Genomic DNA, 17,567 nt, shown 5'->3' on the forward strand with positions numbered 1-17,567 from the left:
CACTTGTCCTCCTCCTCCTGCCCCGCCCGGGGCTACTCATTTCATTTTGTGTGCCTTGGAAGCGCGGTAGCTTTCTGGTGTGTTTTTCAGGTGAACCTGTGTTACCTGTGTCAGGCCTGCACCTCCCTCCTCCACAGCCGCAAAATGCTTCAGCACTATTTACAGGTAAGGTACCTGGAGATGATGTTCCAGCTGAGGTGATCAGCCCGTGTCTGGGCTATCCCACTTGGACTCTTAAGTGAGGGCTTGGCTCTCCAGATGATGTTGGACTACAGCTATCATCATCCCTGGCTGCAATGGCCTTCTTGTTGTTTGAATGCCCCTCATTCAACTGTTGAGTTGCCTGCTTATTGAACCACTCATTCTGAGCCGGTTAGCACTTTTTGTGTGAGTTCAAGGCAACCAAGGTGTGATGAGTTACCTGCATTTCTCTGGAAGAGCTCTCTGAACAGGTTATTGGGCCTCAGGTTTCGTTGGGCTCCGAGTGAAGTGTTGAATCCATACAGCTGTGATTCTTGATTGTTTGGATTTTAGACAAAAACGGTGCCATTCTGGAAACGACATATTTTAAACACTGCCCACACTGGTTCTCTAGTTCTGTAAATAACCATTCATTCATTCATTCATTCATTCAATATCCCGCTTTTCCTCCGAGGAGCTCAGAGCGCTGTACATGGTTATGTTTCTCCTCACAACAACCCTGTGAGGAAGGTTAGGCTGAGAGATTCATGACTGGCCCAGAGTCACCCAGTGAGTTTCATGGCTGAATGGGGATTCGAACAGAGGTCTTCCCGGTCCTAGTCCAACCCTCTAACCGCTACGCTACGTATCAGACGGCATGGGTGTTCCCATAAATGGAAAAAAACATCTTTATTTCATGCAAGCTTTGGATTTTGAGTAGATGGCAATCGATCTGAAATCTGAACAACGCAGAGACTTTGTGCAAGACCTCCCTGCTGGCAACGTGTGTGTGTGTGTGTGTGTGTGTGTGTGTACAGCTGTTCCTTGCCTGCGTCTCCCTTCACTGGACTGGCCTTCTTTTCAGACCAAGAATGGAGAGACCCTCCCGTCCGCCGCCTTGCCTCGGGTCCAGCGTGCTCCTCAAGCCTCTGCCAAACCCCCCAGCTCGGAGACGGAGGCTGCCGAGCAGACGGCTCTCCGCACGGTGCAGTACAGCCTGCTGAAGATCCTCAGCAAATCTCTGGCGGCCCTGCGCCATTTCACCCCAGACATCTGTCAGATCCTCCTCGATCAGGTAGGGGGGCCCATGCTCTTCGGAGGGCAGAGCCAGACCTTGGGGCTGTTGTTGTTAAGTTCTTGCATGAGAACTCGGGGGCTGAAAGACCTGTCGGTTTTGGCGGGGAGGGGGCAAGATACACCAGCGACAACCAAGTTGAGTCGATCACATGGCGGAAGGAATGAGAAGGAGGTTCCCTGTCTTCACGGGGCTCACAGTCCGAAACGAAACCCGAGAGAGACCCCAACAGCCACCACTGAGCGGGATGCACAGCTGGGCTGAACCAGGCCAGGTGATATGACCAAATGCCTCTCCAAACAAACAAACAAAAAATCCCTGCATATAGAAAGCTAGCATGTCGCTGTCCTCGCCTCTTCTTCTTCCCAACTTGCTCGTTTTCCATATGCAGAGTATTTTAATTTTGTTCTTGTATCTGGAGGAGCGTTCAGTCCCGTGAGTGGTGGGAAGTGACAGAGCCCAGATACAAGTTACTTAGCCCAGTCCTCTGATAGCTGTGCCCAGCGGCGTGAGGGTTTTCTCTGTTTCCACTTCAGATCAGTGGCACCTGGCGATCTTCTTCAACTCCAGCCTTTTAGCTGGCTGCTTTCTCTTCCTGCTCTTGTGGCAGCAAGCATGAATTGTTCCCTTTTTGCTAAGCAAGGTCCATCTTGGTTTGCATTTGGATGGGGGACCACATGTGAGTGCTGCAAGATATTGCAGGGTCCGTAGCTCCTTGGAAGAGTGTCTGCTTGCATGCAGAAGGTCCCAGGTTCCCTCCCTGGCAGCATCTCCAGGTAGGGCTAAGAGAGACTCCTGTCCTGCCTGCAACCTTGGAGAAGCCACTGAGCTAGTTGGACCAATGGCCTGACTTCATAGAAGGCAGCTTCCTATGTTCCCCGTTGCTGGATGGAGGACATCTCGCGAGTTCTCCTTCCACGTTGCTCCAGAGGCAGGACTATGCAAACCAGCTAAGAATGCTTTAAAAGCCTGGGAAGGAGAATCCCCGCCCAGTTTTGCTAGTCCTGCGTCTGCTCCAAAGACCGCCTTTTTCTTCTCTTTCACAAGCCTTCTCTCTCTTTGCCTTCCCTTGTCTCCTCGGCTAGTGACTCCTCTGCCTTTTCTTGATCCTCACGATTTCTCATATTGATTGGTCCATGCCGTGTTCCTATGCCTCTGCTAGCACCTGAAGAACTCCGGCCTGGCCCGATGGCCTCCTGAGGTTCTGTGAAATTTTGACGGACCCTGCTTTCTGTTGCAGTCCCTGGACCTTGCCGAGTACAACATCCTTTTTGTGTTGAGCTTCAGCACGCCGGCCTTCGATGCAGACGTCGCTCCCTCCTTTGGGACCCTCCTGGCCACCATCAATGTGGCTCTCAACATGCTAGGGGAGGTAAGAGTCTGGAGCTGAGCTGATGATGTTGCCTGCAGCACCAGTGGTCGATTCATAGGGCTGGAAAGAGAGAGACCCATTTCCAGCCCAACTTTGGAGCATCAGCTCCATTTCTGCTGTGTTAGTGGCCGTCTCTGGACAACACCTTCCCTTCCTGGACAACACCTCCTTGGTGTGACCCTTCCTTCCCTGGCTTAGTTATGCGCGGAAAGCAGCAGGCCCGCTTGGGGCTCACCCTGTCCGCGTTTTTCTTTCCTTTTCAAATGCGGTGTTCCGTTCCCAATTCTGCGTCTTTGTGGAATAACAGAACACACGTCCAGCCCTTACTGTGCAGGATGTTGAACCACTACAAATCTGGGTCCAGGTTCCTCAGTGTCTTTTAACTCTCCATTACTTTAAAAGTGGTTTGGGTAACCAATTCAGACCCTTTAAACCCTTTTAGACATATTCCATGCAAGGCAGTATCAAACTCTTCTTAAAGCTCTAAAACAGACAGACTAGTATCTATTTAACCTGAGAGAACATATTTTTAAACCTGCATTCTTTTGAATTTTTCAAAGGTTTAACAGACCAAACCTATACTGCCGAACAAACCCAGAAAATAAAACATGTAACCCTCCAGTGGAAAACTGAGAACCTAATTATGGAATCTTTTCTTTGGAACTGGTTAGGACTTCCTAGGTTTAGAAGGTTTGATACCAGTTTAGGCTTGGGGCAACCAAGAGGTTTTAAGTTTGGGTTCAGTTCTGGTTCACTGAAAAGCATTTTTGAATCAATTACTGGGTTCAGGTTTGGTTTGACCTCCACGTCGTTGGCAATCTGTGCCTGTAAGATAACACAAGCTTTTCTTTCTTCCCTCAGCTGGATAAGAAGAAGGAGCCCTTCACACTTGCTGCAGGACTGACGACCCAGCAGGAGGGAAATAAAACACTCAAGTAAGTCCCCGAGCATCTTTATTGTCCCATGGGTGGGGAACCCAGAAACATGCAGTGTGTGGAACTTCTTTATTTCTTCTGGAACTTATTATTAGGAAGAAAAAGTCCAGATAGTTTTGGGAGAAACTGAGATCTACTCATCAGCATGACTAGTACCCTGTGAAGTGTTGAATAAAGGAATGATTAAAATCCTCCGAGATAGAACTACCACTGCTCCTTTTACCATTCCTTTAGCATCTACAGGCGTGTTGCCCTAGGTAGAGATCCAGATCTGGGCCTGAGGGCTTAAAATCTACACTAGCTCTCCAAGATGGGGTTGACAAATAGTGAGGATGAACATAGGAAGCTGCTTCTCGCTGAGTCAACCCTTTCGTCCATCTAGTCCAGTATTGCCTGCTCTGACCGGCAGCGGCTCTCTGCCTGAGCCACCTGCAGTCTTTTCAACTCCAAAATGTTGGGCATGAACCTGGCGCCTTGTAGACCATGGGCTCTGAGCAATGGCTCCTCTCTTTTAGGTGGGCAAGCTCGGTATTAATTCCGCCACTCAGTAGCTACCCTACCTGATGGTTATTCGCAAAGAAACACTTAACTTCTAGCTGCAGGATCCCTTCCTCCCAGAATTTCAAGTCAAGGCATAAAAAAACCAGATTGTGGTGAGGTTGGGCTTGGTCTGTCTGACAGTGATTGCTTCACAGTGGGGAACATTAGACAGAATCTCCTGATGTAAATCCCATCTCTATCAGCCTCTCTTTATAGCAAAGGATGTAGATTTAGCAGCAGGCAAGGTTTAAAGCAGGGATTCTCAGCGTTGGGTCCCCAGATGCTATTGGACTTCAACTCCCATAATCCCCAACCAAAGGCCAGTGGGGCTGGGGATCATGGGAGTTGAAGTCCAATAACATCTGGGGACCCAACGCTGAGAATCCCTGGTTTAAAGGATACCATGGTGTTTACCCCAGAATAGTTATGTGGGGACAGCCAGGTAATGGTAGCTTTACATGAACGGCAAGGCTAAGAGAGCTGATATTCACTAGTACTTGCTTTTGCGCAGTAGGCATGATCCTCATACTTAACGTTTTGCGCTTGCTGGCAAGAGAAATGCCGACAGCTGCAGGTTTTTCAAGCCAGGGCTCTGCTTCGTGGGGAATGTGCTTGGTCTTCCTGAGGAGTATCTGGGATCTCCCTTACTGGCTCGAACTGTGCCTCCAGCTTCTCCCAGAGGGGCGTCTCTGCTGCCTGTACCGACTTGGTTTCTCGGGCGCTTTCCCACTGACCGCCCCCGTTGCTCTCCCCTCCTGCAGGTCTCTGCTCATGTTTACAATGGAGAACTGCTTCTACCTGCTCATCTCTCAGGCCGTCCGGTATCTGAAGGACCCGGCTGTGCACCCCCGGGACAAGCAGCGCATGAAGCAGGAGCTCAGCTCGGAGCTAGTAAGTCGCTAGGCTCCTTCTTTCTCCCCGGGGCTGAAGATCTTGGGAATCCCAATGGCGCACAGTTTGGAAGGTCCTGCCTGCCTTCCTTCTGGAATAGTGCCCGTGTCCCAGGAGCCACCCAACTAATCACCTGCTTCTCATTTCCAGAGCACTCAACTCTCCAGCCTGTCCCGCTATTTCCGCCGCGGCGGCCCCTCGTCTCCGGCCAGCGGCGTCCTCCCTTCTCCCCAGGGGAAGCCCTCGTCCAAGCTGGGGCCCGAGGGGCAGGAGCCCCTCTTCCAGCTGGTGCAGGCCTTTGTCCGGCACTTGCAGCGATAGAGCGGACTCACACGCCACTGTTCACGCACAGCAGGACGACGCTTGGATGCACTTGCCAGAAGGGCCCGGTCGAAGGAGGGGGAGCGGTCCCAAAAAGCAATGCCTCGTTCAGGCAAAGCCAGCTTTGGGGGCGAGACTTAAGTCTGGCTTGGCCTCCATATTGGTGAACTTAAGCCTTAGGAGGTGGTGTTTTTTTTTTTTTTTTTTTAATAGCTCATGTGTTGGCTTGAAGGGCCACCTCCCCGCCACCCCTGCTATTGGGCATTAGCTAAGTTTTCTGGCGGAGCACAACCAAAAGGATCAAACTGGAGTGAGACCACTTTTCCACCGCCCCTCCAGTCCGAGAAGTGGGCTGCTGCTCAGGTTGACAGAGTACCGGTCAGACACTTCGGGAGAGCAAGGTGGTCTCTCTCTCCCCTCCCTCCCATGCATCCTGCAAGAACCGTTTCAAAGCCAGAATTCCATTGCTTTGGTCTCTTTTTGTACGACTTGTTCTGTATTTATATTGATTAAAGACGTTTCTAAGCAATGCTGGGAATCCAACTTCTGGAGCACAAGCAGTGTGTGGGCGTGTTGTATTTGGGGTCCAGCAGTTCTAACAGCACAGTAGTCCCTGCTGGATCAATTCGTAACGGAGCAGCAGTTAGGGTGGTGGAAAATGCAACGGGATCTCTTTGACTTGAATCATTTCCCACTCCCAAGATGGAGAGTGAGTGTTATGTGTGTGTGTGAGAGAGAGAGTGCCAACATTGTGAGTGTCTCTCCAGGTTCTTTCTCCCTCTGATGGCTCTTAGCTGCAATGGCCACTGATGGAGAGTGCTTTCTGTATTATTAATTCTCTTGGGTGTGCCTTAGAATGTGCGTCCTCGTGCCCAGCTGATTGGCTAAGGCGCACCCAGGAGGATCGGTCGCCATAGCGTGCCTGGGCGCGGAGTTGAGGGGGAGGAGAAGGGAGGGCAAGAGAGTGGGGTGGGAGGGAGGGGAGAACAGCCGGCCCCAAAGAGCGCAGTGATGCTCGCTGCGGGTCAGCTAGTTTGACTTAAGGCTGGCTAATAGAGAGGGTCTCATTCTGACTATAATGTTAACAAGCAACCATTTGGGCTTGATGGGGTACACCAGCTACAGTGGCAACTGCTCTTCTCCCTTTCACAGGTATGTATTAAAGAAAAGACACCTGTGTAATTGTCTAGATTTGCTTCTTTGTTTTAGGACTTCGCTTGAGAATCTAGAAGCAAATTTCTAGCTTGTGCTTGTGTTGGAGATATTGCCACCTTTTGCAGTCAGAGATCAACCCAAACTACTACTACTAATAATAATGCTTTAATCTTGCCCCTCCTCACTCGCATGTTGGTCTAGGCCAGTGTTTCTCAACCTTTTTGGAGCCAAGGACTGCTAAATTCTTCGTGCACAGTTTCCCGGACTAACAGAACTTGCATCTCTGGGCAGTTTACAATTAAAATAGTATAAGCATTAAAATCATTAAATTTGGAATCTTTTGCAAACATGGAATATTAGGGGTTCTCAACCTTGGGTCCCCAGATGTTGGTGGACTTACACTCCCATGACCCCCAACCATAATGGTATTTGGCGTCAAAGGGTGGATGGGTGAAAGGGTGGGTCGAAGGGGCAGTGGGTCAAAGGGGCAGTGGGTCAAAGGGGCAGTGGGTCAAAGGGGCAGTGGGTCAAAGGGGCAGTGGGTCAAAGGGGCAATGGGTCAAAGGGGCAATGGGTCAAAGGGGCAATGGGTCAAAGGGGCAATGGGTCAAAGGGGCAATGGGTCAAAGGGGCAATGGGTCAAAGGGGCAATGGGTCAAAGGGGCAATGGGTCAAAGGGGCAAAGGCAAGGAGGACAAGCAGGAGAGAGGGCGAACAGGGCAAGTGGCTGAGGGGACCTGGGGCTGGGCAGGGGGCAATGGGGAGTCATGTGAGGTGTCTCTGGGGGGCCCCCAGGCAACCGCCTCCCCTTGCCTAATAGTAGTTCCGCCCCTGCCTTAGGATCACTTCATTCCAGTGCCATTCATCCAAGGACCCTTTTGCAGGAATGCACAGAATGGCATCTTGCCTCTCCCCCACACCATGCTGCCTCCCTCAGCCCTCCTTGGTACTCCTGCTTGCTCCCTCTCCCCCCAGGAAGGGCCACCTGCACCCCCTTTCTGCTCCTCCATGATGCTCCTCTTCCTCTTCTGTGCCATGTGCAAAACTGAGGAAGTGAGTGCCTTGACTGCAGTTGTCGGGGGGTGGGGGGGGGGTTTTGACTCCCAGCCAGGGACTCAACCCTTTGCGGACCGGTAGTGGTCCAGGGACCGGTGGTTGAGAAACTGTGGTCTAGGCAGCCTTGGCCCTCCAGCTGTTCCATTTCCATCATGACTCTTTGCCACTGGAGCTCAGCAACTGTTGAGCCCAGGCTACCTGGGCCTGGCGGAGTTCCCTGTGTTGGGTGCAGAAGGACTTGGCTTCCAGTGCTGGCATTCATTCGCCAGCAGAAAGGAGAAGAGCTTCTGGCCAGAGGGGAAAGGACTTTTTTTTTTTGCAGGCGTTCTGAGTCCCGATGAGCTGTGAGCAGCCTTTTCGAGCTGCCACTGCAAGGAACCAAAATGGATCAAGTTGCAGGCAAGTTGCGTTTATTAGGCATGGTAGCAGGAACAGGATTGGAACTTTCCTTTACATCGGAGCACGTTGCCGTCTGCGGCTTCCCCTCCCAAACGTTTTAAAAGAATTCACAGCAACTAGACACACAGCTGCGTCACCCTTAGCTACAAAGACGTTCACAGGCCTTGACGCCGTGCCGAGAGAGAGAGACACACACCGGGAAATGCTCTGGGGAGAAGGAGAGCTGCCATTTGGCTCAAGGGGCACCATGCGGGAGACTTTCCTGGAGAGCAAGAAGGGACAGTTTATAGACTTGAGGCAAGGTGAGCACTTCTGAGAAGGGGGCCAGGAAACCTTGCTTTCGGTAGCAAAGTCAAGCCCACAAAACCCTACATGAGAACACACACTCCCACACGGGAAAGCTGGTTTTCAAATCAATCGGCAGGCCTCTGCCTTCCTCTCTTCCCCTGCTCCCCCCCGCCCCGATCCAGGTAGGCCCCCGACTCTTGAGATGCTGTCTCTGGCCCTTTAAGCAGGTAGACAGCCAGGGATCTCAATACGCAAGGGCCAGGCTACAGATGCCCAGGGCAGGTGAAAAGAGCACACACTGCCCATCCCAAAGGAGTTCTACCTTCGACAGCTCTGCAGGGAGGAAGGTTTCACCACAAGCCCAACCTGCAAAAGTTCACCCTACCCGCAACAGTCAGAAACTGCTCTCCTTTAGGGCTGCGGGAAGCCAGAGATGCACTGAGCCCTACCTCTGTCTTCGGTAAACACAGCAGGGTGGATGTGGGGTTTTTTTGGAGGGTGGGGAGAGCTGAAGCTCACAAAGAGAGCAAGACAGAAGGGCAGGCTAGGTGTTTATTGGCAAAAAAAAAGAAAAGAAAAAGTCAACTGAATAATAGATATATTTAGCCCCAGCATAGAAGTGCTCTGGAATCTTTTACATTAAAGAAACCACAAAGGTGTGAGAGTGAATACTGGCTCCACAAAGCAAGCTGGCTGAGCAGGTCCCCCCCCGCCCCGCCCCACTTTAGGGATATCTGCTCAGAGTGGCCCACCCCTCCCTCCCTCCCCCCCCAGAAGAAATATGGCTTACGTGGCAGCACCTGGACCGGGAGGTGATGGAGGAGGCCCTGGCGAAGGGCAGGGGGCTGCTGCGTCATACCATCCGGGCGTCCCTGCACGGCGAACGCACAAGCAAGCGGGCGGGAGAGAGAACAGCTCAACCCAGAGCAGCCTTTTGAGCCGGTCTTCCCAGGGTCCAAGAGAAGAGGCAGGGAAGGGTTGGGTGGGGAGAAGCTTCACCAGAGAGAGAGCAAGTTCTGGGGATGGGGAAAGGAAAGAGCGCGGAGGCGAGAAATGCAAAAGCAGCACAACCCAACCTCAAAGAGCCTGACTAGTCCAAGGGGACTAGTCCAAGGGGACTCAGCCTTTGAGTTCTCCCTCCTGGCCCGCAGCCTCTCTCACTTCCTGGGAGGGTTTTGCCAGACCAGCTGTTGGCAGGACAACTGTCCCACATCTCAGCAGCCAAGCCCAAGAAGCCCTGCTCTAAGGAATAGGGGGGGTTCAAGTGTCGGCTTCCAGATCCAGGAAGACCTCCTTATCCACGGCTCAAGCATAATGCCCGCCGCCATTCACGGGAGCTTCTGGCAGCAGAACGGAGGCTTGATCCCCCGTGACTGCCTTTTGAAGACCTCCCTCTTCGCTCCTGCTAACGCCGCGGCTGGTTTCATTTCACCCCACCAAGGAAGCCGCAAACTCCAGCAGTGGCGTGAGGGGGACGCCTCTGTGTGTGCCGACTTGAACGGGGTCGCGGAAGTGCTGGCCTTGAATTTGGCCTGTGACGCCTGACCTTGACCTGCCTCAAGTGCTTAACGTGAACTCGTTTGGGGTGAGGGCACTAGCCCGGGGGTGCTTCTGGGAACTGCCTCCTGCGGCCTGGAGTTCAGTGGTCCCTGTGGCAAGGATTCTCAGGTGTTGCCCAAGCCACGACAGCTGGGAATTGTAGTCAACGACATCTGGGAACCCTTGTTACAGGGAATACTGCTGGGGTCTGTGCTGTGATGCAGTGGATGATCTTACATTACTGTATTATTTTGTACTTTATGCATTCCCAGAGGGGCTGGGAGGGGACAGAACCTTTTGCATTCCTAGGGAGGGAGAACATAATAGACAAGGTGGCCAAGATGCACTGGGGTGCCCTACTCCCCCCGCCTAGGTTTCTTTCTTGGCGTGTGTTTTGGGGATTTTTCGGGCCATTTTCTAGAACCCGGGAATCCAACTCTCAAATTCCTATTGTCATAAACCCTTCTTAAATCGTGGTTGTAAGCGTGGAAGCAAGCGCCCGTGAAGAACAAGAAAGCCTGTCCCTAAACTTGAGAAATGCTTTTGTGGGGGCAAAGAGGGCTTGTCTTTCGATTGGGAAAGCGGTGCAGGATCCCCCTAAAGTTCAGCGCGATGCCTAAGAGTGCGAGAAGCAGGGCCCAAAGAGGCAATCGGTGAAACGAAGGCCAGGACGGGAGGAAAAGGCACACCCAAAGACCGCTGCATGGCCAGAAAGCGATTGGGTTTGAAACCAGACTGAACAGCCGCAGCACAGAAAGAGCAGGCGAGGAGGGGGCGAATGGCAGACCAACCAAAAGGCTTAGAGAGACGCTGAATCCCGTCACCAACCCTCCAAGCGGGTTCTGTGGCTGGCTGATGGGATTCTGGCCCAGGCAGCTCGGAAAGAAGTGGGAGAAGTTGGGATCCCTACCACCGCCCCCCCCCCCACTCTGCCACCAGCTCAGACCCCACTTTGCCTTAATCCAAGACAGTGCTCAGTGAGAAAGATCGGACCCGGAAGGGAGCAAAAATGGCCCTAGAGGACGTCATCAGCCGTTTTAAAAAAAATGCCAGGACACAGGGTGGCGGTGAGTTGCTGGGAGGCGTCCTTCCCCGAGGAGCTTAACTGAGCAGTTCCAAGTAGGTGACGGGGACTTTGCCCTTCTGATTGCCTCGCTCCCCTATGAGCCAGTCTGGGTCCATCCCTGGCAGGCTGTACACTGTGATCATCTGCAGGAGGAGGAGAAAGGGAGCTCAGCAGCGGTTTAGCAGGTAAGCGGAAAATCATTATTAAAAGCCCACTTCTGGGTTGCTTGACAGAGCACCATCTACATTCAGACCACAGCCGCCTAATGGCGCAGCAGGGAAGCAACTTGCCTGGGGAGGAAGAGGTTGCCGGCGTGGTTCCCGGACTATGGGGAACACCTCTATCGGGGGGCAGCGATAACAGGGAGGTGCTGGAAGGCATCAGCTCATACTGTGCGGGAGATGGCCATGGCCAACCCCTCCTGTATTCTACCAAAGGCAACCACAGGGCTCTGTGGGCGCCAGGAGTCGGAACCGACTCGAGGGCACAACTTTACATTCAGACCACAGAAAGTGCGGCCAGATCTTTGCCCCACAGGAGCTCACAGTAGATGTCAACACAAAAGGAGAAAGGAAGTAGGGGAGACGAAGGCAAGGGAGGGGGACAGGCGATTCCCGTTTCTAGGTGCTCAGAGGCAAAGCTACATGTTGCGTTAGAGCAGGGGTTAAATCCCAGCTTCACGCTCCAGCAGCACCTCCAGGCAGGGCTGAGAAAAGCTGCTGCCCGCCAGTGATCTCGCTGGACGAAGGGGCTAGCTCTGTATAAGGCCGGGCCGTGTGCTTGGGAAGGGGCAGAAGCACATCTGCTCTGCAGGCAGAAGGTCCCCGGTTCAGCCCCTGACGGCATCTCCGGGTAGGGCCAGGAGAGTCTCCGGCCTGCAACCTTGGAGAGCCATCAGTAGCCGGACTCAAGGATGTCGTGGGGCTGCTTCCGACAAACCACTGGCCCAACTCCATCCAACTCGGAGAGGAGAGCTGGTCTGGTGGTCGCAAGCATGACTTGTCCCCTTTGCTAAGCAGGGTCCATCCCGGTTACATTTGAATGGGACTGGGAGACTTGATGTGTGAGCACTGGAAGAGATTCCCCTCAGAGGATAATGGGGCCACTCTGGGAAGAGCATCTAGGCTCCCAGTTCCTTCCCTGGCAGCATCTCCAAGATCAGGCTGAGAGAGACTCCTGCCTGCAACCTTGGAGAAGCTGCTGCCAGTCTGTGAAGACAATACTAAGCTAGATAGACCAAGGGTCTGACTCAGTATATGGCAGCTTCCTATGTTCCTAACTTCGGCTCGTCAACCGTTTCTACCCGAGGACGACACCCACCTCGTCCGACAGCAGAGAGAGCTCACTGCTGTCCGCGGCTTCGTAGTCATAGAGCACTCGGGCCTTCCGTGTCCCGCTGGCCGGGGGCTTCACGTTGCTGTGGTTCAGCACTTCGAGGGCTGGGCCAGGGTTGGGCGTGCCAACGGCCGTGGGCACCACCGGAATGGTGGGCACTGCCGGGCCCGTGGCGGCAGCTCCGGCCGGGGGGGAGGCGCTGGCCGGCGGAGGCGAGGCGGACTCGGCGTTGCCCACAAAAGTGCCAGGAAGCCTGGGGCGGAGGAGAAAGGGAGAATGTGGCTGCCACACAATAGGGACACGGAGAGCCGGTGGGCTGCTTCGAGTGTCCAGCCAGGGCTTGCGAGACCTGGGTCATGGAACTCACAGGGTGGAGGACTACAGCTCCCATCATCCCCTGTGGCTGGGGATGAGGGGAGCTGCAGTCCAAGACAAAAGCACACCCTAAACAGATTAGGATCTATGTATCACAACAGTCAAAGAAGATCAACTGAAAAATATGTAATGAAGCTAATCCAGTTATGACGAGATGAACAAGACGGGAAAATGCTGTATCTTTTCCTCAAGTCATAATTGGATGTGTATATACGCAGATGCCTTGTCTCATTGGCTTTCTTAAAATACCATACATTTTTTCCAACGGCTCTTTGAGAGTTTAGTCCACCACCACCACCACCACCACGGATTCACTCTCAGCCTGACCTACTTCAACCGCCTGTCAAGAACAGGATTCTGGAGAGGAGGACCCACATACAAGCATCTCATGCCGATTCGGCCGGCTGCTTCTCTCCTGAAACCATTCCGTTCGGTCTCCACAAACCCCCATTTTTAAAGAAAGCTCACGCCGCTTCAGACTAACCCACAGCAACCGGCATAGCAAACCAATACCGATGTCGGTTGTGTGCGAAGGGGCCTCCGACACATATGCACACCAGCGAAAGAAACCTCGCCGTTTCTGCCTTGACAGGAGAGAGGGCTGGGTCCAAGCCTCACCCTTCAGAGCTGACCCTCTCAAGGCATAACCCAACGGGAGGTACAGCTGCGCTTCGAGCTGGGGTGGAAAGGCTCTTCGACAAGATGCCTCGTGTCACCGGAAGTTCTCCCCACCCTTCCAATTCTAATCTTGCAGCTCAGAGCAAGAAGCATCCTGAGAACCCCCAGTCCAAAGGACCACAAACCAATACAGAAGAAGAAAGCCCGGATTTCCCCGGTTGCATCGCACAGATGGCTTGGAAAAAAACCGACAACTTACATTTCTCCTCTGGAGCTGCAAGCGTGGAAAAGATGCAGAGAAGACAATGAACGAACAGCCCTTCCTTCCCTGTACCAGCCCATAACGGGACACAATAGGAGCAGCTGTCTGGCCCTCTATTTTTACAGATTAGGGGTTCTAATTTACAGTAGGGGAGAGCCCTTTATGATTCTTGTTGTTAATGAATGACAACGGGGACCCTTGCGGAAATACTGCAGCACACTGGCAGTCTACAGGAGGTCCCTCCTGCCCGTCCCTAGATGAGCACAAGGCCTGAATTGCCTGGCCTCAAAAAGATGTGGAACCACAGATGAGCAAGGCCAGTCCATGGATGTCTGAACTGAGCTCTTAATCTGAGGCAGGCTCACCAATGTTGGGTCACCAGCTCTATCTTGGGGGAAGAACGCTCACCGATGTTTGGCCAGGTCTATCCCCACCCTCCGAGATGGAAGAGAGGCAGTAAGGACGTTGCACTGACAGCTTTGTGTTTTAGCGCCCCTTTATCCCTAGCCCCAAATAATTAGGGTAAAATTGCAGTCACTTTTGCACAAAGGAAAGGGTTCGGGGTCACCAGAAACAGACCGTTGTACTGTCCCCATGGAGAGGACATCCCTGCCCAATTTCATCTCACTGGGCAAAGAGGCACCTTTTTAAAGTGGTGATCCTCTTTATTGAGCAGGGGGAGAGCAACTGGCCCTATCCGTCCCCAACACAGCTTCCCTCTAGTGGCTGTTGCTGGTGTCTGTCTTATGTTTCTTTTTAGATTGTGAGCCCTTTGGGGACAGGGATTCGTCTTATTTATTTATTTCGCTATGTAAACTGCTTTGGGGACTTTTGTTGAAAAGTGTGTGTGTATGATATGTATTTGTATATTTGTCACATTTGTTTACATCCATCTAACAACATCAATAATACTGTATAGTAGTTTTTTGTTTTTAAGACTTGTGAAAGCATTGTTGCAAACGTGGCCGCTGCAGGCTTGATGGCCAGGACAAGAAAGACATGCGAACACACAAAAAGCTGGACGTCCTGCCCTGCTATCGCCTGTTTCCTACCTCTAGGGGTGGAGCCCTTCTCAAAACCCCTAATGCGCATCCGTCTCCCCAGCTGGCACTGAGCCCACCCCCAGGGGCTTCACATACTATACGGGTGATCAGGGCAGTGGCATTTACTTCCGCTCCATTATAAAAACATGACTCCCGCGGGGAGATGGATGTAACAGAGGAGCAGAGGTGGGCCTATCTACTGGGTAATGAAAGCGAGTTTCATCGCTCATGGAGTCTCCAGGAGTTCCCAAGGCACAGCCTGGCCCCTACCTGCCCAGCTGCTTCTGCAGGTCCATCATGTACTGGTAGCATTGGGCGTAGTATGTGGCCTGGGCTTCGGCAAACTCGTGCAGACCGCGGAGGTGATTGACCTAGAAGAGAAAGAGAGAGCTGTCAGGCAAGGACTCAATCACAAACCTGGCCACAAGGACAAAACAGAAGCTGGCCGCACACGACGTTCTGGACTCCGGGCCCAGAATAGCCAGCACGGGAAGCCTGGCGGGGGGCATTGGGCCGCTTCACTCCCCGAGGCCAGGATCCAAAAGGACGGGGCTATTTAGTTCCATGCGCACAAGTGGGGCCTTAATTGTGTCTTAAAATCCATAGCCAATGCGCCACATCAGCCCCAGAAGGGGCACTTCGGAGACCATGTCCGCAATGATCAGTTGCGGAGAAGGGGTGTGCGCCCGCGAGCATCCATGCCGTTTCAAGGAACGGGTCAGACCTCTCACTGGGCTCTTCAGTCTAAGGCCGCATGCCAGCATTCGTGGGGTGCGGGAGGGAGAGGTACTAGGGGAGTGTTCCCTCTAACAGGGATTTCTAGATGTTGTGGACTACAACTCCCATCATCCCAGCCAAAGGCCACAGCAGCGGAGGATGCTGGGAGTGGTGGTCAACAGCCTCTGGGAATCCCTGTTAGAGGGAATACTGCTGGGTGAGCCAGAAGGGGGCGGAATGAGAAGATATGTATAAAACCACAAGATGCCACAGTGGTTGTGACAAAGCAGGAGGTTGTTGACTGCATATGAATGGGAGACTTGATGTGTGAGCACTGGAAGATCTTCCCCTCAGGGGATGGAGCCGCTCTGGGAAGAGCAGAAGGTCCCAAGTTCCCTCCCTGGCAGCGTCTCCAAGATAGGGCTGAGAGAGACTCCTGCCTCTGCAACCTTGGAGAAGCCGCTTCCTATGTAAACGCACAGAGACAGACAAGCGCACATGAAAAGACCATTGCATGCAGCTCCTCCCTTTCCTCTGTTCGGAGCCTGCTGCCCAACCCATCCCACCGGGAGACCTTCCCTAGCACTGTCCGCTTAAGAAAGGGGCCCTGTGCACCCGCTTCTACCCCGGTCTCCCATGGGCCACATCCCCTTTATTCTGTTGAAGGAGCCCCATTCTCCAACCAGGAAGCGCTCCGTCCCCAACATGCCCCTCCACCCTCCGGGGGACACTCACATGGGTACTGCTGATGCCTTCCAGGAGGAGACGGGTCACTTCTGCCTGCCGGTCGAACTCCGTCTGGGCCAGTCGCAGCTCGTGCTCTGCCTGCCAAATGGAAAAGGGGCCCGTTGTGAGCAGTGCGGGGCTCGGCAAGCAAGCTCAAGCCTTCCGAAACCAGGGACGGTGGTCCACCACCTCGCAACACAACTCTTAGCACTAGCATTCGAAGCATTTCCCCCTGCACTGGCTATTGATGCTAAGCACCTTCATTTGGGGGGGAACTCAGCCCTAAGGTATGAACACAATCCTAGGAAGCTGCTTCCTACCGAGTCAGACCCTGGGTCCAGCCAGCTCACGATTGTCTACACTGACTGGCAGCAGCTTCTCCAAGGTTTCAAGTGGATTCTGATGGCTCCGAGTAAGGCTGGGAAAGACCTTCTGTGTCCAAAGCGGATGCTCAGCCACCGAGCTCCTCCCTCTCCTCTGAGAATGGGAGCAGAGCAGCCGCCAACGCTATCGGAAGGCAAGGCAGTTCTCACCTAACCTCTCCGTAGCTCCAACTCAAGGGAGGTTTTTGCACCATTCCTCCCCTCGGGGCAGTTGAGTTTCTACACGTCATTCTCGATGATGCTGTTGTTGTGTTTAATGGAATAGTCTTTCTTAAGCGGCCTGGAGGATCCCAGCTGATGGAAAGGGTTAGGGTCTGTACGTATTCTACTTTGGTTTAAAATGGCAATATGCTGGATGCCAATAAGAACAGCCACCGGTGACGGTGCCCTTTGTGGTCAAATGGTTCTCCTGCCCCGCATTACCCACACAATGTCCAAGCTGGATAGGGCCTTCAGGGGCAGTGGGGGCACATTCGCAGCAGTGCAAGCACATTCGCATTAAGTCATGCAAGGCACGATCTGCCATTTCACACAGTGCAATCGGCATTTTCAGCTACGTGACATATCAACTTTATCCCCCGACAAAATGCCATCTCGCCTCGGGGGAGGGCAGGCCGCTGCCAAGCAAGTGAAACGCTGCTTCAGGAAGGAGGGGGCGCTTGGGCAATCGTCGGAGAAGAGGTGGTGGTCAATACCTGTCCTTCTTTTCATCTGCGAAATGTTGGAAGGTATCGTGTTATAAGAACACTTTGAGCAGCCCTTGCGTTTCTGTCTGAAGCAGAGCAGAGAGGACGGCCCACTACTTCCTCTCAAAAAGCACAAAATACCACACACGGTACTGCAGAGTTGGAAGGCACCTAAGGGGTCCTCTAGTCTAACCCCCTGCACAGGGCAGGAACCTGCTCCAACAGCTCTCACAGGACATCTCTCCTCATCCTGAATCTGCTGCTTTGCCGTTTCAGCCCACTGGTTTCTAGTGGTGCACATAGCGGTAACCTCCAGGCTGGACTACCGCAATGCACTCTACGTGGGGCTGCCTTTGTACGTAGTCCGGAAACTCCCATTGGGGCAGAATGCTGCTGCCAGATTGGTCTCCGGGACATCCCGAAGAGACCATATGACTCCGGTTTTAAAAGAACTACAGAGGCTACAAATAGGTTTCCGGGCAAAATATAAAAGGGCTGGTTATTAGCTATGAAGCCCTTAACGGATTGGGCCCAGGGTATTTAAGGGGAAGCCTTCCTCGTTATGAACCCTGCTGCCTATTAAGATCTTCAGGGGAGGTGCGTCT

General features: G+C 53.1%; 2 protein-coding genes across 6 annotated transcripts in view; one reads left to right on the forward strand and one right to left on the reverse strand.

Annotated features, from left to right (window-relative positions):
• Positions 1-5,871, forward strand: part of NUP188 (nucleoporin 188) — a 49,566-nt gene extending 43,695 nt beyond the window's left edge. Inside the window, exons 39-44 of the mRNA XM_053282576.1 lie at positions 91-165; positions 1,046-1,255; positions 2,496-2,627; positions 3,489-3,562; positions 4,864-4,993; positions 5,144-5,871. Of these exons, the coding sequence (XP_053138551.1) occupies positions 91-165; positions 1,046-1,255; positions 2,496-2,627; positions 3,489-3,562; positions 4,864-4,993; positions 5,144-5,314 (792 nt within the window). The 3' untranslated portion in view covers positions 5,315-5,871. The remainder of the gene's footprint in view (positions 1-90; positions 166-1,045; positions 1,256-2,495; positions 2,628-3,488; positions 3,563-4,863; positions 4,994-5,143) is intronic.
• A 2,042-nt stretch (positions 5,872-7,913) lies between these two features.
• SH3GLB2 (SH3 domain containing GRB2 like, endophilin B2) overlaps positions 7,914-17,567 on the reverse strand; it is a 60,195-nt gene continuing 50,541 nt past the window's right edge. For 3 of the 5 annotated variants that reach the window (XM_053281637.1, XM_053281640.1, XM_053281639.1), the window contains 5 exons: positions 15,903-15,992; positions 14,721-14,821; positions 13,405-13,419; positions 12,138-12,405; positions 7,914-10,960 (listed from right to left, as the gene is read on the reverse strand). In XM_053281637.1, the coding sequence (XP_053137612.1) occupies positions 10,853-10,960; positions 12,138-12,405; positions 13,405-13,419; positions 14,721-14,821; positions 15,903-15,992 (582 nt within the window). In that variant the 3' untranslated portion in view covers positions 7,914-10,852. The remainder of the gene's footprint in view (positions 10,961-12,137; positions 12,406-13,404; positions 13,420-14,720; positions 14,822-15,902; positions 15,993-17,567) is intronic. The other 2 variants (XM_053281638.1, XM_053281641.1) reach the window with 1 other exon arrangement.

This window comes from Hemicordylus capensis, chromosome 17, assembly GCF_027244095.1.
Source record: "Hemicordylus capensis ecotype Gifberg chromosome 17, rHemCap1.1.pri, whole genome shotgun sequence".
In the NCBI taxonomy this organism is placed as follows: domain Eukaryota; kingdom Metazoa; phylum Chordata; class Lepidosauria; order Squamata; family Cordylidae; genus Hemicordylus; species Hemicordylus capensis.